The sequence below is a fragment of the Medicago truncatula genome, chromosome 3, assembly GCF_003473485.1.
Source record: "Medicago truncatula cultivar Jemalong A17 chromosome 3, MtrunA17r5.0-ANR, whole genome shotgun sequence".
NCBI lineage: Eukaryota > Viridiplantae > Streptophyta > Magnoliopsida > Fabales > Fabaceae > Medicago > Medicago truncatula.
In genome coordinates this window covers 14,965,337-14,986,869 of record NC_053044.1, presented here as the reverse complement: position 1 = coordinate 14,986,869, position 21,533 = coordinate 14,965,337, and the positions used below count along the sequence as shown (strand labels likewise).

At 33.6% G+C, this 21,533-nt stretch overlaps 1 protein-coding gene across 1 annotated transcript; it reads left to right on the top strand.

Moving 5' to 3' along the window:
* Positions 1-1,488: 1,488 nt before the first annotated feature.
* On the top strand, positions 1,489-18,757 carry LOC25490488 (nudix hydrolase 3). Its single transcript, XM_024779435.2, has 21 exons — positions 1,489-1,676; positions 1,768-1,947; positions 3,185-3,262; positions 3,774-3,870; positions 6,389-6,522; positions 7,938-8,019; positions 9,948-10,034; positions 10,379-10,485; positions 12,803-12,974; positions 13,167-13,399; positions 13,505-13,586; positions 14,196-14,261; positions 15,241-15,318; positions 15,418-15,513; positions 15,864-15,970; positions 16,099-16,267; positions 16,458-16,541; positions 16,847-16,941; positions 17,024-17,114; positions 17,210-17,356; positions 18,312-18,757. The coding sequence occupies exons 1-21, from the start codon at positions 1,606-1,608 to the stop codon at positions 18,363-18,365; spliced, it is 2,310 nt and encodes a 769-aa protein (XP_024635203.1). The 5' UTR covers positions 1,489-1,605; the 3' UTR covers positions 18,366-18,757.
* Positions 18,758-21,533: the final 2,776 nt, after the last annotated feature.

The window sequence follows — 21,533 nt, the reverse complement described above, 5'->3', positions numbered from 1 at the left end:
GTTTAATATTCATACCCATATGAAGAAGAAATATCAAGTTTGTGTGTAGACAGGTCAAAAAAAAGTTTGTATGTAGACCCCTCAAAAAAATGTTTGCCCAATTATTTTCACTCTTTTATTTACAAGTTCATTCTTCAATTCATATTTTTTTTTTTGAAAAAAAAGTTGGTATTTTAATATTATAATGACATAAAACCCGTTAAAGTGAATTTTTCAATATTTTTCTCACATTATTAATTATATCAAGGAACACAATATAGTTAATTTTGGGTTGGCTTTATTCCGCATGCACACACATAATAGTCCAATCACCTTTAATAGTTAGGCAAAAACAAATAATTTCAAGATACCTTTTAAAGGTGTAAATAACAAAATATCGTCCATTCTTCCAAATTCTATAAAAAAACACTCTGGTTGCAATATGCCATGAACACAACACATGAAGACACAGACAACATATACTATAACTAATTGAGGAAATATAATTCAAATGAAATTAAAAACGACCAATAATTATCAATGTTCATCGTTCAGTCTAACCTAATGCGTAATAGTAGAGGATAACAAAAATTAAATAGCTATTATAAGTGAGATAAATCTCTAAACTGCCTATTCAAGTGAGTGTGTGTGATGATTTATAGTTGGAACTATGTGAAGTATCAATATTATTTATTGTTGTTGTTTATGTTATTTATGCGAAACATTGTTGATGATGATTTGAAGTTGATTGATGATTTATAGTTGAAATTATGTGAAGCATTAACATTGTTAAATTGTTGTTGTTTATGTTGATAAATTCTCTTACTTAAATTATTGTTTATTAATTTTACTAATGATGAATAGATGTTGCTATGTGTTGTTAAATTCTGTTGTTGAATTATATGCTTATTATTATTGAATGTGAAATCTCACCCCTTTTGTTTGAATGTTGCCTCTACGTGGGTAACGTGCAGATAGCCAAAAATAGCTGTTGAAGTGAGTTGACTCGCGTCGTCTTAGGATCCGCGATGGGGAATCTTCCTTGTTTCCATGTGTTACGTATTTCTATTATTTTATGTTGATGAACCACCTAGAATAGAATTTTAATAAGTTGTTTATATTGAAGCCGTTGTGCCATTACGTTGTTTAATTAAATGTTTTCTGCTGCAATGAAATTTGATTTATTAACATGAGATGTTTTGAATAAATAGTAATTCTATTTTATTTATCTTTTAAAGTTGTGTGAGATTCTGTTTAAAGTTAATTACTCAGATTTTTATGGAATTTTTTTTTTTAAGTTGGGAAACGGGTTGTCAATCCACACCATCTTTTGTTGACTAAGCAACTCATTTGAACAACCATTGATGACAACTTTGAAACAACCTCATGTTCCTGTTTTCTATTGGTTAAAAATAATAGAGAGAGAAAAAGAAAGAGAGAATAAATATGAATATGAAAGAGAAAGGTTGTCCAATGTTGCAAAATGGTTGTATAAACATAATGGCCTTTATCTAAGCTTCTTTATTTCATCCCTAACATAGCACACCCGGTTTTGTTTGGGTGAAGTATTTTTGTTTTGAAGGGACAAAGCGAAGCCAAAAAAAGAATACAATCTCTGATTCCGCAATGGGAGAAGTAGAAGAACGCCTGGATGTTCTGACGAAAAGCGGTGAGAAAACCGGAATTTCCAAACCCAGGCAAGTAACACTAACACACACACTCTCTATCTTTCTCTTCTTACTAATTCAACAACTCATAACAAACAAAAACGCATGCGTTTCGTTTCAGAGGAGAAGTTCATCGAGATGGCGATTACCATCGCGCCGTTCACGTCTGGATTTTCGCGGAGAGCACGCAACAGTTACTTCTCCAACGCCGCTCTTCTTGCAAAGATTCATGGCCTGATCTTTGGGATATTTCCAGCGCAGGTCACATCTCTGCTGGTGATTCTTCCTTCATCACTGCCAGGTAATTCAATTCTTCGATTCATTTTCAGTTCTGTAATCTGTTGTAAATTTGTCAACTTCATTTTGATCATATATGAATTTTGATGTTAATTGTTGACTTTAGATGATCAAGTTGAGTTACTTGTTGATCAATGATTGAGATTGTGATAAAATACATGCAATTGTAAGACAAACAATAGATGTCGTTGTGGCATGTTTGGATCGACTTATTTGACCTTATCTACCGAAATAATCCATCCTATCACATTTATAAGCAAAAAAATAGACTAGATACCTTAGTTATTCAATGAATCAATAATTTTTTTTTTTTTGCTTATAAACGTGACTAGAGGAAGTAAGTCGGGCTAGTGGTGTTAGCTCAAGGTAATTTCAATGGGCTAAGTCCATGCAGAGTTAGCTAGCTCCGAGTTTAAATGGGGTCTCGCAAGTAGACAAGTGGGATTGAACCTCTCGTATTAGTTGATCCTTGAGCCGGAAACTGAGTTTTTTTTATAAAGTTTTATGAGAATGTTTGGGAGACAATTTTCATAAGCTTTTTTCAACATAAGTTCTCCAATATAGCTTATGAAAACAACTTATAGCATATACAAAACAATTTAAATCTATTTTATCTTTTGCTATAAAAATAGATTATGCAAGCTTAAACATAAGTGCTTATCATTATAAGCGCTTTTGCTATAACCTGCAAATAGGCTATTTCACAAGTACTTGAGTTCGAATTCTGCTCGTTGGTGTGCAATATGTAACTACATCTGTCAACGCTCTTTGAACCTTAATCTTCATCACCACTTAGGGATCAGCTCACCAAACTTTGGAATTCCCCAAAAAAAAAAAGACGTGTTTTCTATTTTTGGTTAGGCAAATGATAGTGAGTTATTGGTTTTTAGTTTTCAGGGGTTGAGCTTTGGATTTCTTGATTAAAACTTTTTCGACGTCCATCAGCTCACCAACCAAGCTACTTGTTTGGGACGAGAGATGAAGTTGTTAGTTGTTAAAATCTCAATTAGATTTTGTTCTATTTGTTAATTTAGAGAAGTCAAATTCTAAAACTTTAGCTAATGCAAAAGTTGATTGTTTTTATTTAACTACAGAAAATTTCACTCTCAAGAGAGGTTTTGTGTTCAATGTGTAACTAATGTCTTTATTTTAAATAGGAAAGCAAAATTGTTCAGAATGTTTGGAATATGGAGATTGCCTTGGTGATAAACTGTTTAGTGTTGTATATTTGGTTTTTTCAGGAGGGAGCTCGAAGAAGAGTTAGGTGTAACCCTTCCTAAGGATGCATTCGAATTAATATTTGTTTTCTTACAAGAGTGGTAAGTAGTTTATAGTGTATTACTGTATTTTATCAAAATTTTAGGAGTACGGTTTGGTTTTTCTGTGAATATGCTTTGTTATAATTACAAAACTGACACATTGCTTTCGTGCTATTTTCTATTTTCAAGATTTACTTTTTGGCAACCATTTACTTAACAAAAAATTCAAAATAGAAAACAGAATATATATAAAGTGGCATTCGTGTAATTATAATAAAAATGTATCGACTAAGAATGTAAAATGAAAAGACAAAATAAACATCCTCCAAGTTCTCATCATAGTTTTTGTCAGAAAAATAAAAAGCTGTCCTACAAGCTAAACTAAGGATTTGCTTAAAGAGGGTTTCTTTCATACCCTGTTTCACATATGAAGAGAGACTGCTGATTTGTTGTTTTTTTTTCTTCGTTTTATTGCATATCGCAGGATGTTTTTCATATTCAATTAATGCAGTACTTCCATTCTTATGTTATCCATGAACTAACTGATTTTAACCTTTGATATGGAATGCAGTGTCACAAACAATGGAAAGTTCATCAATAACGAATATAATGATGTGTTTCTGGTAACTACTATAGATCCAATACCTCTGGAAGCTTTTACACTCCAGGTGATGATGTTTAAGATGCTTTCAAATTGAACATTCTGCATTTCCCCCTCATTTTTGTATTGTTCTCGAAATAAAGTAGATTTCCGTGATTATCACTGTGTTTGGCCTTTTTTCATTAGTTGATTATTTTAAATTGTTTTGGAAATTATAGAATTTTATGTTTTGAACCTAGGGATTTCCTGGTTTTTGAGTTTTAAGATTTGGAACTGATAGTATAAACAATTGTTTCATATCTTCTATAACAAATTCAAGCTGAGTTATTTAGCTATCCAGTTTCTTTCTAGCTAGCTATTTAATGGAATTCTGTGTTCGAATTGGTTTATAGTTATGTTAAGGTGCGTTTGGTCCATCTTTTTTTGGCTTAAAAGATACTATAGAGCTAATGATAAAATTAAACGCTTTAGATGTAAAGTCAATGTTGTTTTCTAATTTTTTTTCTAGCTTAAATGCTGTTTGATAACATGATTTTATCACACTACACTATAAATGAATGAAATATTTATTTATAAAATAAACGACACTATTCTCACAAAGAATTACTATTAGTAAAAAGCATGAGTTTTTTTTTTTATTATGAATAAAAAAAAATGATCATTCATTTATAGCACATTGTAATAAAATCATAACATTTAAAAGCAATACCAAAATGATCATTCAATAGAAGTGGTCTCTGCAGCTTCAAGGCGTCGACGCCCATAAGTAATACCAAAATGACATAACTCGTGGACACCTTGTGACTGTGGAGAACTTGAGTAGAGGCAGATGTTTTACAGTGAGGATTTAGTTAATACATGGGAAGGAGCTAGATTCTGATGTAGCTCGTGATGCAAAAAGAGGTGTATCCTCAAAGAAAGTAACATCTGCAAGGACATAAAACTGTGTGCAGATGGAGAACAATAACGATACCCTATTTGTACTTTCTTTTGTTGGTATTATACCCTATTTGTACTTTAGAATACCTAAGAAAGATACATTTAACAGCCCGATCAGACAAATTACCATGACCTGGAGATAGATCATGAATAAAACAAGTGGAGCCTAACACCCGAGGGGGTACAACAGACACGTGTTCCTTAGGGAACAAGAGAGAGTGAGGATTCTCATTACCTCATAATACTCAGGAATCAGGATGGCACGCATAACCCCACAATTTGGAAGGTGAATGAGAATTGATTAATAAGGTCTGTGCTGTATCGACTAGATGACAATGTTTCCGTTTAGTAGCATCATAACTAGTTTGATGTGTGATGCAATGAGAGGACGTAAATGAGTCGATTGATAGAGAAAAGTATTCCCTGGCATTGTAATTTGCAACATTTCAGATTTTCTTCCGAAATTGGGTCATTATCTCTGAGCAAAAAGCTTCAGAGGCACCAAATAATTCTGAATCGTCTTTCAATAAAGTAATCCAATTTCAAGTGCATGTCGAGAAATTTATATGAATGTGACTTACTACCTGTATCCCAAAGTAGAAGGCACACGGCTAGGTCCCCAAACATCAGAATGGAAAATATTAAAGGGGGACATTTATCTTTTTTTGCACTACCAGGAAAGGACATTCTACCATGTTTTTCAAGCTGACAAGGCTCACATTCTAAATACTTCAAATATGAAAGACGAGGAACCAACAACCTTAACTTATCAAGGCTTCCATGTCCCAAACGACAATGGATGAATTCTTTAGATGCAGAATTAGTGTATACAGTGGATTGAGGTTGCAGGTAATAGAGACCCGTTGATTCAAATTATGTTCCAATCGTCTTCCCCTTCTACGGTCTTGTATAGGAGGAGTCAGAAGTCGATGTTATGGAACAATTGAGAGAGACAGTAAGTTGACTAATTGAAATTGAACCGAGCGAGGCACACAACAATGCCAAAAGCTAGAAAGTAATTACTCAAAAGCCAAAATAGGGAACAAGTCCCAAATAAGGTAAAAACAAGATGCGAGGCCGGCAAACACAACCTAAGAAACAATCTTAAAAATGGCCATTAGGAACGGGTTGCAAGGCTCCCACATGTCGGAGTTTACACATGGCTGCGGTGGCGCGTGGGGGTGCATGGCTGGGTGTCTAGCGACTATGTTATAATTGAAGACTGATTGGTGCTGTTTGAGACTTATGTTAGGTGATGGCGGTGGCTCTGGCGGCAGTTCTTTGGTGACTATTTCACAATGAAAGGAAAAATAGAAAATTAATAAAACTATGTCAACAATAATACATATAGAAAAGTCATATCTATAATAACCTAAATAAATAACAGAAAGATATGATATCATTTATTTTGGCTCAATCAATTTTTATACGACGAGAATTTTGAAATAGATCATTGAAATCCTCTAGAGGCATCAGTGACATTATAACTTTGGTTGACTGCAGAATAATCTCGCTCGTGCTCTCTTCTGAGTATGATAATTGCTAATCTAATTCAATGCATGTTCTTTATATCTTTTATAAGCATGTGCATGATTTGTTATATTGAGTTTTCTGATCTTGGTTGGGGGATCTTTTTATTTTGGCAGGAAACAGAAGTTTCTGCTGTTAAATATATCGCTTATGACGAGTATAAAAGCTTGCTTGCTAAAGAAGATTCAGACTATGTCCCTTATGATGTTAATGGAAAATATGGTCAACTGTTTGATATAATTGAGAAGAGGTATGCTAATGTTTAAGATTCACATAAAAATTTCTTATATTTGAAACAAAACCTCTTTTATTCCACTACATAGAAATATCACTATTATGCTTTGGTTATGATAGAGCCCAACTAGTAAGGCGGCATTGTGGGCCCAAGGTTTGGATAGCATACACTAGGATGGATAAGAAATACTAACATATTTAGGAATCTTTTATCTATTAAGTTGATATTTTTTAGTTGTTGCGTCACTGTTTTTAATTTTAAATTTCAATTTAGGATTATAAAGTTACTTTTTTATTGTTATTCTGATATCTTGGAATTGTTAGGGGAAACAATATAAAGGGATGGAGGAGTATGTTAGGATCTATCTTTGGGTTTTTCTCTTAGGAAATTATTCAGAGCTTAGGGTTTTGAAAAGAGGTAGCAGTTCAATTATGTAACTCTCTTTTTTAATAAGCTAATTCTATATTTTCAGTAATCCTTATTTGGTGCATTGACATTCATCTAGCCATGAAAATCCCGATAGAGGCGTTGTGTATCATTAGTATTCATTACTTTAGCCTGTTCTAAAATAAACTTGAACATGAGGTGCAGACGGAAAATAGATTTTATGGAGGGAATGGGATCACTTGATGACAGTGCACAACTAGGTATCAATTTTTTCCCATCGTTCTCAATTGACAACATTCACAAACTCAACCTTGGTGGTGAGGTAGTCTTTATAGACTTGACCATTATCCATAACTAGATATTTGAGGTCCAGGTATTTTAATTGGTTCCATCAAATTTCTTAGTGGAGAAGGGAGAAGTGACATGAAAAAAATGGGAGGATTGGTCTCAGGGGAACCTGTAGTACTAGAAGCAGACATGATTAATGACCATCAGACACAAAGCAACGATGAAACACTACCTGAAATGATGTCAACAACCTCCGACTAGTTGTATGTTGTTAGGGCTGATAGTGGGTCGTCTAAGACTGCCAGACGAAAGCGACACCTGTGCTGGAAGCATTGGCCGAAGAGCAGGTGTGACACCCCTCCGTGCGCAAGGGTCTCAAAAGGATGATAATTTGAGGGTTGATGATCTTGACGCGGATGTCCTAGCTCAAGATAATAATTACAAAATAAACATAGGTTGTACTATTCCTATTTACATGAGACGATGTGCTCATATAATCATCCTCTATTAAATACGTAGAACCTAAATATTTTCAACAGTTTCCAATCCGTACTCAAACTGCATAGATTTCCTTTAAAGTGCACATTCCCTACATCTATATTGTCACGTGTTAAAGCACAACTTTCTTCAAATCTTCATATGCTTACGAATTATGACCATATACTGTGGGACAACTACCTAGAACACCTCTTCGAAAATAATGACGTTCATTGATTATATACTTAATTTTGCTATTCCTTATATATTTGTTGCAGGTACAAAGAGAATACTGTAGCACGCAGTTTGACTTTACAAAAACAACTAAGTCGCTATGCACCTGTGACTCTCAATGTAGAGGTTGTTATTATTTCACTTTGTTTGCATTATATGACTTCGATCTATCTATCTTTCAATTATTTGCTTTAATTCTTTTTATCTTCGTGTGCTTTTGACAATTGAACAACATACGGTTAAACTGCAGCGTTTCAATCATATCATAACCCTCTTTGAATGCGTCTATTTTTTTGGTCTAAAACAGTAAAACTAGATTGGTTTTATTTCACTTTGCACAGCCTTATTAATACATGGAAAGAATAGCAGCTGCAATGTTTTTATACATTTACAGATGTAATAAACAGTTGGAACTGATCCGAAATAGAAATAACTAATTTCAACTTACCAATGATCCACACTACTGAATGCAAGCAATTCTGAACATAGAGATATAACAGAAACTTAGAGTAGAAGGCACATATGTTACAATATTTGCCCCTCGGACGGGAGTCTTATTCTAGTTTGTAGACATTGAAAATGGAAGTTTAACAACCTGATACAAAGAAAACAAATTCCACCAAACAGCTGTAAAAATCAGGTTAAAATTATTTGGACATGCCAAAAACATTACCAAAAAAACAAAACAGGTGGAAACACAGATCGATTCTATCTGAAATGGCACCTGACGACTGAAAATCTGCCAAAGTGACTGCGCTTTCGTCAGACCAACAGGACCCTTTTCTCTGTCCCCAAAACACGAGCCATTTCCTTTTCAAAAATACCTGGGCATTCTCATTGCTCACTTGCAGTTTCAGGATCTGGTTGGTTTCTTCATGAGAAATCTAACAAACGTTTTTCAACACGATTTGAGGAAATTCTTGAGGGTCCTAAATAAATAATGTGCTCACCAAATATGGAGCGAGATCCATATAATATAGCAGACCACATGTAATTTCACTTGACAAAAGTTTGTTGGAAATAATGTATTTGAGAATGTGCTGTTAGTAGTATTTGTCTTGAATATAGGGCCACCCAGTGATATTTTACCCTCTAGCTGTGTTGGTTGGCCTTTCCTGATTCAACTTGTATTACTTTTGTCTGTGGCGGGGGGGGGTTGTAGGAAAACCATTGCCCTAGTAGTCCTTTGAAGAGAATAAATTATTGTGCAGGAGATTCTAATTCTGTAATTGGAGGTGTATAACTCGGTCTACGTGTGTATATATTATACCGGTTTATGAAGGCGGTACAAAGTAAATCTGGACCAAGCCCATTTACTCTCAGCAACCTAATGTTAACATCAACAATAACAATTTTCAGAGGAATTCAATTTTTTTCACGTAAAATAAAGATTAAATTTGATATATCCAAAAAGATTATTTAGGAGTTATCCAATGGATAATTTGAACCAAGTGCTAGATATTTAAGCTGAATCATATGAATCTATTAGTTGGTTAGAAATCTATGGTTCTATTTATATGTTTTTGGAAATTGCACTGTTCCATTATTTATTTTTTTATTAGAGAAGAATATACACCTCTTTAAGACTTTCATCTTTCTATAACTATTAAAAAAACATCACTTTGATTTCTCTTTTCTTGGCAACGTGTTCTTGGTCCTGAATGATTAAGACAATTCCGAGTCACGTGGCCAGAAGCCATATGTTCAAGCATATGAAGCAATATCAAATATTTTGTTGATTTTTGAGCAGAAGAAATATCAGAATATGTTGAAGTCATACATATTTGCAAGGAGAGACATGTGATACTAGCAATTAGTTTTACACATCTTTTACATCAGCGTGACTATGTACCATAGTTTTGGATGAACTGTTATTGCAAATAAATTAATAAAATTCATAAAAAGGCTTGTTAATGAATTTTGAAGGTTATGATATCATTATTAGTTGAGTGTAAGTGTAACAATACATGGATTATTACCAACATAATTATCATAAAATTTTTTGTTGCCTTTTAACATTTGAAACAAATTTCTATTTTTTATTTTTTTGGCAGTTGACAGGGCTTACAAATTCGGACAAAGAGGCTCTTGTTTTAATTGTCAAGGCTGCAACTGTTATGGATGAAATTTTTTATCTTCAGGTTTAGTTTACAATACATTTATAGCAGTGTTTATATGCATTTTTTATGTACCTGTGTATTGATTTTGCTTTCAATGTTCAATGTGCATGTTCATATCAAGTATATAAATTCTAAGACTGAGCAAATAATTTTTCATATGCATGTAATAATGTTCCACGTGCTATGCTTGGTATCTAGGTTTTAGTAATCATTTTGTGAAATTTGATTGGCAATTCATTCTGTGCTCCAAAAAATCATTCTATATTTCTAACTGTGATTGGTAGAGTAGAACCAGGAAGACAGATATGTTAGAATAACAGTAATAGTGTGTATTACTAAAGCTATTCTGTTCATTTCCCTGTCAGTCGTGGTACAGTAATCCAGCTCTCAGAGATTGGTTGAAGGAGCATGCCGATACATCAGAGTTAAATAAGTTGAAATGGTCCTATTATCAGATAAACGGAAGCCCATGGTGAGTCTTCAATAAATCTTTACAACTTATTCCTCCAACCGAATGCTACTTATTTACGTAGACAAACATAGATGGATAGACTTTGGTGATTTTACATCTCAGAAAATCAACTTGGACTTAAGGTTAAACACTGGTGTTATCTTGTTCTTGAGCTCAGATTTGAGAATTCTGACTGTCTAGAATTTGGTTAATTTACTACATTTAAGATTAAGATTGTCCTGAGAATCTGTTTTCTTAGTCCGAGGCGAGTGATTGCCAACATGATAGTTCCTATTAGCATCATCTGGCTCATTTTGTATTATACTTCCTTTCTCTTTATCTGATTCATGAAGAACCCAAACCATACCTCAAGTGTAAAGAAGATTCACAAATTACCAGGAAGGCCTTAACATTACCAAAGCAGTGATCTTCTTTGGTTTATGTAGTGATAGAGGACACAGTAAGGGCATACAGCTTGCCCACCAAAGTAGTCAAAATCGAGATCTTAGGCAAGATCGGAGAGGTCACAAGATCGTAAATCGGGGGATCGTAACACGGATCGTAAGATCCTACCAAATTCACAAATCTACATATATATGCCTATAAATTCATGTATGGATAAAAAACACTTCACAACACCTTAAGTATTTGATGAAAAACAAATAATTTTTTTTGAAGATGAAAAAAAAAAAAATTATTTTCTTTTAGGACACCTTATAAATTAAAAATAATATACCATAAAATATTTTTCTTTTATTATTAATGTTATTGTTTTCTTATGGGAATTTTATTGTGTTTATGTGTATGGATTTTTAAATCACATTATTAGTTATTAACTTTTTGAAAGAATTATTTAGTCATTAATTATTGAAAACAAAAAAGAAAAGCAAGTTGTATGGTAAAACTAAAAGGAGTAGAAAAAAAGCGTGTAACAAAAATAGATGTGACACTCAGCATAAGCAATGAATGAAATTACTATTCGTTTTCGGTTTTCTCTATTCTTTGAACTCTCTCAGCTCTAAAATGGTGCAGGAGTAGAGTAAGGTCCATGGATTTTGGCCAATGACCTCTTCCTCCGGCACCTGAACTGCCGTATAATTGATTAACATATTTAATCGTTAATATTATAATATTTCTTTCCTATTACTTTCTATTCAACCAAACCAAAGAAGAGAGAGAGAGAGAGAGAGAGAGAGAGAGAGAGAGAGAGAGAGAGATACACAATTCTCTCTTCTTTTTCTTTCTAATTTCTTTAATAGCAAACAATACCATAAATATTCTCAATTTCTCATCTCTTTCTTCTCTCACTCTTTCTCACCTCTTTCTCTCTTCTTACTTTCTTCTCACAACCAAACACACCCTTAGGGTTAGGAGTTTTGTGTTCCTTTAAATAGGTGTGTTTAGTCTTTTGTATTAAATTATCATCAAGTCATAATCAATCAAGTGATAACATTATCATATTAAAAGTCTATTATTATATTTTATCTAAAACTCTCGTTATCATAGACTTACAATTGTGAGACCCTATACCGACATGTTTCACTAAAGTCTAGGCTACTTTCTTAAATGTATTTGGCTGTGTTTTGTTCTCTCCTTAGATTCTTCAACAACAAGCACAAATTGTAGTATAGGTCCTATTGGTGTGTGCATTCTTAGGATATTCCAACTTCCATAAGGATACAAAATTATTTCTCAGATGGGCGAAATCTTCATTTGCAACCGTTTAGTCTTTAATGAACCAAGGTTTTCATGTAATCAACTCTTCCATTCAAATGTCAGTCAGGGAACAACTTTGTCTCATCCTCTCCCACCTATACCTTTTGTTCCTCCCTTGGCAACACCAGTTGGACCCTACTACTACACCAGTTTCTACTAATAAAAAATGGGCAGAACTACCAAGCACCATTTTCCCACATGATTTGGTTGGATTGGATTGGCCCTTTCTTGAATCCAACTTATTTTGTATTAAAGCATCAAATCTTTGAAGTTCAAAGACCATTGTTGAATCTTCCTCCTGCACCTCCTGGTTGTTGGATATGATAGGTAAGAAAGTTGAAAAGAAGGGCTAAGGTCCTCCTAAGGTGAAGCGGGTTGCTATCTCATCACGGAAAAAGGTTACGGAATTGTGCAACAAAGCTATATTGAGTCTGTTGATAAGGGATTTCCAGTTGCAAAATGCACAAATTATTTCCCTCATCTTGTTAAAGGTGTTTGAATGGTGTTCTTGAGAAATATATAAATATCTTTCTTGAACAGTTTTTTTGGGTAAAACTTATTTATTTGAAAGATCTCTTTTTCCTACATACATGTGTAATTACATTGTTTTCATTCTTCACAGGTCTAGCCTTGACGATGATGAGGCATTTTTGACAACCGCAGATTCAGCAATAAGGCTGCTCTCTAAAGCAACCAGGACAGTTAGAGAGTGGAAGGGTCTGGAATACAGAGCAGCATTTCCCATCCTAAAACCTGCTGGTGCTAATTTCTATCCCCCCGACATGGACAAAATGGTACCATATGAAAAATTTAGATCTGAATGATATGTGCCTAGATATGATTTATGATAGGATATTATGATGTTGTTGACCAATGCAACCAATCGCATCTAGTGTGAAAGGATTTTTGATGTGGTTCAAAGCTAAGCACATTTTATCAAAACATTGGTTTGATACATGCAAATCAAGAAAGCTTCTGTTTTGCAGGAGTTCAACATATGGAATAACAGTCTAGGAAAGGATCAACAGAAAGAGGCAACAAGCTTTTTCACTGTTATTAAAAGGCACAGTGAATATATTTTAGATTCTGGTCTGTTGAATGATAAAGTAGGTTCTTCCAAGGAACTGTATACAGTTCCCTATTCTCAAGAGTACAAGTCTCTTCTTACAAAAGCTGCTGATTTATTGCATAAAGCTGGGGACATTTCCGACTCCACAAGGTATATTGTTCTTTCATCCATTGTCTCATTATTAAGGGGTTGATTTTCAGCTACATGCTGACATACTTCCATTGTTGGTTAATAACTCATTGTTTCCAAGTGTAGTTTGAAGAAGCTGCTGCATAGCAAGGCTGATGCTTTCCTTTCAAATGATTATTATGACTCTGACATAGCCTGGATGGAATTGGTTAGTCCATATTGTCTAGTTTACTTTTATGATTTAATAATTATTATAAAATATAAAATTGGCAATAATTATTTATTCAAAGAAATAAAATAAAGAATGGTACCAATGTTCCTTTTTATTTGTCCCTATTCTCAGCCTATTCATTTGTCCCTATTCTCATAGTTAACAATCCTTTATTATTATTGTTTCCTTTTATATGGTGCATAGAATCAGCCTAATAATTGTATATATATTTAGAATTCATATTTTATGTTGTACAATTTTTTGTTTTTAGAGAGGATCTTGTACAAATTATGAATTAGATTAATTGGTCGTTAGTAGTTGCAATAGTTTTTCATAGACAAAAGCTAGAGGTGCTGGTATCAGCCTAATAATTGTATATATTTAGAATTCATATTTTATCTTGTACAAATTATGAATTAGATTAATTGGTCACTAATAGTTGAAATAGTTTTTCAGACAAAAGCTAGAAGTGCTGAATTCCATAAACTTTAGTTCTTCCACTATTTTGTCTGTGTTGTGCTCTATGTATGTTTTTCGCATTGTTTAGTTTTTATTTTGTATAAAATTTATGAATCATGGAATTATTCAGCTTTCTCTTGTATGCAGGATTCTAAGTTGGATGTCACAATTGGGCCTTACGAAACTTATGAAGATAAACTCTTCGGATATAAGGTAGTACTAATTATTGAAAACCAGGCTTTGTGCAGCATAAACAATTCAAGCCCCCAAAGCATGATAATGTCCAGCTTAATTGGTTTTTTTTTTTTTTGGAAAATGTTCTTGCTTCACAAAGTTAAAACTATTGAGTGAAGCTTTTTACCATTTCTGGCCAGCTCTCAGTTAACTTATTAAGATGTTGGAAAGGACAAAAAATGTTGGTTGCATTTATGCAATGTCAAACTTAGATATAAAAGTAAATGTCATCACATGGTTTGTTGTAGACAAAATGCTAAGCATGGTCAAGAACATCAGTATTTACGGTCAAATTTTACACTCAACACAAAGACAAACACACTCTTAGTCTTTTATGATTCTTGTGGACATGTACCTTGGTATTCTTGGAGTTTCATTATTGTTCAAAGCACCATTACATAGTTTGGTGATTTAGTTCATACAAGAAGATCCTTGGACAACCATGTGTTGCATATCTTTTAAAGAACCTTGTTACTTTCATATTTATTTCAGTTATCTAATAAATTATTTGAGACAATAGTAACATTAGCCAGTGTGATGTGAACATACAAAAGATTTGGTGTGAACTGTGAAGTATCTTAGACGAAGCATAAAATAATTTTGTCTGGTCATAGAGCTTAATGACTAAGTATTAGTGGGACTAAGCTTGTACTGTGTCTATAATCATCTATTGTATATGGATGAAAATGCAAGGTATCAAATCTATCAACAACTATTAATCATGTTCTAGACAGTGGAAATTGTCTGGAAACTATTCAACATTATCTCACTTGGAAAGACTTTTGTAAAATGCAAGTGTGAAAGTTTTGGAAGTCCCACATTGGTTCTAAAGACAATATTTCGTCTCTTCATCCCATTGATTTGAGATCTTTTTTCACTCTTTTGGAGTCCCTTTTGTCACACAACTCTTACAATGACATTTGGCTATTTAACCTAGTAAGTTTATCCTGTGTTTTAGGCTACCTTTGAAGCATATATTGGAATCAGGGATGATGAAGCAACAGCTCAGTTGAAACTTTTTGGGGATAATCTGCAGGTATTACACTTCAAGCCTTTTATTTAGATTAAATTTTGTAGTTGTTTTACTTTTTGAAATTTTGTGTGGACGATTTCTTAAATAATTCTGCTATTGAAGCTTCTGGAGCAAAATCTTCCAATGGACAGTGCATACAAATCAAAATCTGTGAATGCCGCACCTATTCGTGTCATCCAACTTCTATATAATTCAGGGGTGAGTGTTATGAATATTTGATAACTCTGTGTGTGTGTGTGTAACATGTTTTAGCTGGATGAGACTTTTGGCTTCATAGGAGTCTTTTTTTTTTTTTTTTTTTTTTAAATAGGAGCGCTTTTGAAGTATAAACTGATACCTAATGGATGAAAATGAATATGGTACATAATAACAAATAGTTGATAAACAAATTCAAATCGTTACATCTGACATCTAGCTTATCTAGTAGTTATGGTGGACAGAATTTTCCCCCTGTCCTTCCTAATAATATTTGCTACCGTTTCTGACTTATAATGCATTGCACCATGCTTCAAATTACTAAAATGGAAATTTTACATTGGTTATTTCAGGATGTCAAGGGACCACAAACTCTTGCTTTTAATCTACCAAATGATGAGCGCATTGTAAACGACAGGGGAACATCAATGGTCATGCTTAAGAATGTTTCAGAGGCCAAGTAAATTTCTGTACCTAAATGTTTTAGTTTCTTCAAAATTCAACCTGCCATCATGAATGGGTTTCATCTGCAATATTTTGTTTTTAAATGGATAGTTTATGTTTGGGAAATCTTCCTTTTCTTATCAGGTTCAATCGTATTCTTTTACCTATAGCTGGTGCCTGTGTTGTAGTGGAACAGCAGGAACTCGTAGATTTTGAATCATTTTTTACTCATACGATTTGCCATGAATGCTGCCATGGAATTGGACCTCATACAATAACACTTCCAAATGGTGAAAAGTCGACTGTTAGACTGGTAAGTTGCTAGAAATGCCTTCTTACCCATATCAGACTTTTTGTAAAATCCCATATCTCGTAGTATACCGATGCTGATACTGTACCTACATATGTGAAATTATTTTATGCACTTAGTTTATGAAGCTTTTTTGTATCACATCATTATGGTTTATATAATGTTAATTACAATATCTAATCTTTTGATACAGGAATTGCAAGAATTCCACTCAGCTCTGGAAGAAGCAAAAGCTGATATAGTTGGCCTCTGGGCATTGAGGTTCTTAATCTCTCAGGTTAGATATTATACTTTTTCTCTGGGGATGGGATGATGATTTATTGAGAGAGAGAGGAAATAAATAGCATGAACTTGAGGAACCTTTCTAAAGCATGGAAGAGCCGGTGAAGGGAACATGAAAATAAAAAAGAATAACAAAAACCGAAGATTACCTCTGATTCCTTTCATCACTTCGTATCTACTAACTATGCAGTGGACTTTTTATGCTTTATCTTTAACTTCTCCATATATTTTCTAGATAGTTTATTGTTCCGGGGCTTAGGACTGTGCTAATGTTATAGATTATCTGTATCATTTCACCAGGACATGCTTTCCGAAAGTTTATTGAAGTCTATGTATGTTTCTTTTCTTGCCGGATGCTTCCGCTCAGTACGTTTTGGGTTAGAGGAAGCTCATGGGTGCGTTTCTATCTACACATTCTTCTTTCATCTAGTTTTCATTGTTATAATTTAGAATCTAATTCTACTGAACAATTGTCAGGAAAGGACAAGCATTACAGTTCAACTGGTTATATGAGAAAGGAGCCTTTGTCTTGCACTCTGAACATACATTTTCTGTTGATTTTTCCAAGGTATAATTGCTTTGAAATCATTTTATTTTCCTCCCTCCATTTTGAGTCTATTGACCCTAAAATAAGTGATGTATATTATATTTTTCTTTCTAAAGATTGAAGGTGCGGTTGAAGGCTTGAGCAGGGAAATACTCACCATACAAGCCCAAGGTGATAAAGAGGCTGCTGGCTTGCTTCTTCAGAAATATGGTGTGATGACAGAACCATTGAAAGTTGCTCTCGAAAAGTTGGAGAATATTCAGGTATTATTCATAGACTGTAGTGTTCTGCTAACATTTGTTGTGATTTGATGATGAGTAGTTAAAGACTTGTAGTGCCAAGTGAGGCTTTTCTGCAACATGAAGAACGGATTTCAGAGATTTTCACCATACAAAATCCCAATTAGTTGTCCAAACTAGTATTTACAAAATGACACATGTTTTCAAAATTCTTGAAACCTATACCTCGGTTGCAAAAAATTTTATGTCAGAACTCTTAATCTGTGATGGCAATTAGACCCGGACCCTTGAAAATCACTCACAATGGTAGTTTTTACATATAAAATGGGTATGAGTAAATTACCTGTAATTTTTAATTTGTTTGAGACATAAGTATAGATATTATAGTATCAAATTCTACCCATAGCCCAATATATTTATTATATTATATAAAATAGGATTTGAAAGATTTTGAATATCCTAATCAAGTTAAAATGATTCTTTATGTAATGTTTTATAATTAAGAATTGAATTATCTTTGGATGTTTTTTCCACGAAGTTTTTTGTAAACCTGGTTTTTGTCACTATTAATGCTTCTATTGCTATAACATTCACAATTTACTACTTATTACTAGTTTGTCAAACAAACACATAACAAAAGATCATACCAGTACTAAAAAGTAAGTAGATGAGTATTCAAGTTCTTACCCATGCAGATATGAGTTTGTCTATGGTATAAATTTTAAATGCTAGAGTTCGAGTTGGTACTACTGTATCATTTCAGTAGCCATCTCTAACTTTTTATCATTTGAAAGATTTTAGCATCTTACTTTGCTTGTGACACTTTTTTAAAACTCCTGAAGCTGATACCTTTTCTTATCTATACTTTTCCAATTTTAATTGAAGACTATATCAAGTGTTCTAATACACTGTTCTTGCATCAAGACTGATTTTGAAGTATTGAAGAAACTAATTGCTTGTATTTTATTCTGTACCTTAGGTAGCTGTTGATGTAGCTCCTACCTTCCCCATTGCTGACAAAATATTGCAATGATAGCAAGTAACTCAAATACAAAAAGCTACATGCTTGCGAAATCTTTGCGTCAACCATGAAAAACATATTTCATCGATATCGTTCATGCTAGTTCTTGCTACTAAATAATGGAGCACTTGTATATCGCTGATGTTTGTATTCTCCTTTAATTGATTCTGAAGGGAAAAAGCCATTGTCTTGTAGAATAGTTTGATACATTGTGTAGATATTTTACTCAGCTGGCAAGATCGAAGTTTACCGATCGAAACACTACTTAGATTTGATTCGTGTTGATGGTCCTTTGTTGGTTGCTCTAGCCATGCATATACCCATTAGTGATTTGTTCTTTTAACTAAGTGTATTAATGTTATGTTCATAATTTTAAATGGTTTATTAGTTTTATTTTGCGTTAATCCTTAATTTCCTTATGATTTTTTTAGCGATAGATGTATGGTTGTGATTTGCAAATATTTGGTATTATTTTTTATTTTAAAATATGTGTCGTGATTTAATTTAAATTTAAAAATGGATTGTGTATCATGCTATTTTGATTACTTAATTAAAATTGTCTGTATCATGCTATTTTAATTACTTAATTAAAATTACTTAATTAAAATTGTTTAAATTATGTAATTATTTCGTACGAGGGAGATGTATCAATAAAATATTCTACACGGTAGTGGAAGAAAATTGTGAAACTTGCTTGAGGGTCAAAGATTGTGTTATCAATTGTTATTCTATGTCAATTTTTTTTTTTTTGAATCAAAAGCGAAGGAAGGCATCAAGAGATAACTTGACATCTCAACTAGGTTGGGACCTCAAAGCTACGCTCATCCTCTACCACCATGCTCCAAAAAATTTATTAAAAAAGGGAAAAACTATATAAGAGGTAGGACTAGACTAAAACCCTCAGAAAAAACAGGAAACAAAATGCCAAAATCAAAGCAAGAGATCTAAGGATAACGGAAAATCTGTATATGTCTCTATAAAAATCATCTCTAATAAACAATGGGAAAGCCTCCCACCAAAAACAACATCCAAGTTGTGACCATGCTACATAGGATTCCAATACCATCTATGAATATTAGAGTAAGGGACCATTGGTTCAGCCACAAACATCAACGGCGTATGAATAAAGAAAAAAATCTTTACAGGCAATACGGGAATCCGAATTACATACTTTGGATGTTCCAGTAAAGAATCTTCATTGAGGATTATTTAGAAGATTACCCTTAGACCGAGTATTATAAGCAGACTTGTTAAGTTTCTTTTTCTGTTTCTTTGACAAATAAGTAATGAAAGGCGTGTTATCATTTTGCTGAACCAAAATGTGATGCACCAAATTCAAATCATTTTGTAGAACAGGGCAAAAGTCACTACTCTTTCCCATAACCACTTGTGTTTTCGGGACAACGGGCGATGAATGAGTGTTACCAATGGAATTGTTTGTCAATGTCGTGGCCATAATTTGTTCCAAGATAGGTCTATTTTGATCATTAACCAACTCAACGGAATTCCATGGTGTTCTAACAATCTCATCCGTGACATTTTGTAAGGTAGAAAGGAACGAATTTCCTTGTTCCAAGTGTTGCTGTCTGTGTGTGATTTTATGGTTTACAACAAAAGTTTTCTCCATATTATGGACCTCCAAAACCTGGACAGTTGGGGGTTGTTGTGACTATATTGCTTCATCTGTTTCCTGTTGTGCAAGTCCGGTCCCCTCTCTATGTTGAGGTTGTTGTGCAGGAAATATTTCTGTTTACGAGTCACCATGCACATCAAGAGAAGAGGTTCCCAACGTAACCTTCATTGTCCTTCGCCATCCATTGTTTACTGCTTTTTTTAGCAACATGTTTATTCTATGTCATTAGAACATCTTCAATGGTGGGATATCAACCTGTTATGGACCGGTCAGAAGATCAATCACACATCAACACATGGCATAAGATACATCACCTTAAGACTCCGCGTCTGAAGGAGCATGCCAGCTTGAATACGCCGTGCCACACCGAAGTATGGCCCCGCGCGAGGATCTCCCTACACGTGCCGGAATAGGTAACTATTAGGTAAAATCATCGGAGGGGAAAACAAAAGTGTAATAAGCACCTTCTCTTTACGTGTATCTAACAATTTGTTAATATTAAAATATCAAAAAATAATGATACCTAGTTATTTGTAGATGTTAAAAAATTATTGGTGGGATCTATTTAGATTTTTTTAGAGTTGTTGTGTTAGAGTAATTGAGTGTTTATCAAGTACTATTATTAAGAAAAATAAAATAACTGAGTAACATGTAGACGTGGGATCCATTAAACAAGATATGTGATTATAATATATTGATTTACTCTATTTTTGGTTGCAAGTCAACTTTCCTTGCGCCATTTTTTTGGAAATTCTACTAGGGTTTTAGAGAAACTTTTGCGTGCATAACATCTGACTCCGTTTCAACGTGTTATCTTTCCGTTTCAATGTGTTCCCTTTTCCATATGAATGTGTATCACTTCAATTTCTTTTGTGTTCTTTTCCTTGTTCTACTTTTCATGGCGTCCTTTTTTCTCCTATTAGTGAGTCTGGAAATAACAATGGTGAACAATTAGCAGAGGAACATACTATCATATTTTATGATGAGGATGTAGAAATAGTGTTCAAGAGTGTCAAAAAATTTTAGTGGGCAAGATTGTTATAGGGAAACCAATTCATAAGGGTTCTCTTTAAAGTTCCCTTGCCAGTATATGGTGTAATTCCAATGGCTTGAGGATGGAGGAGGTAGCGGACAAAGTTTTTCCTAAATTCCCGACAACCAGTTTTTTTTTTACCCTGACCGAGCCAACTGATAAGTCGTAATTTAGAGTGGTTTTAGCATTTAAGCTTTTGTTCTTTATTTTCAGTTCTTTACATTTCTAGTCATTTACTTTTATGCCTTTTACTTTCATGTCTTTATATATTTTAATCCCTTGTCTACTATGATCATGGGTGAGTAGACTTTTCTTATCTTGGGATTGTAGGAATAATTTAATGATTGAATCTTAATCAACCCAAATTTAGAATCTATTTTATAAGAATCCATTTTCTAATATAATCTCATCATTGTTAAATTTTAGGCTTAATTGCACTTTTGGACCCCTATCTTTCCAAAAGTTGCGGTTATGGCCCCCTAACTAATTTAAATACAAAACAGCCCCCTATGTT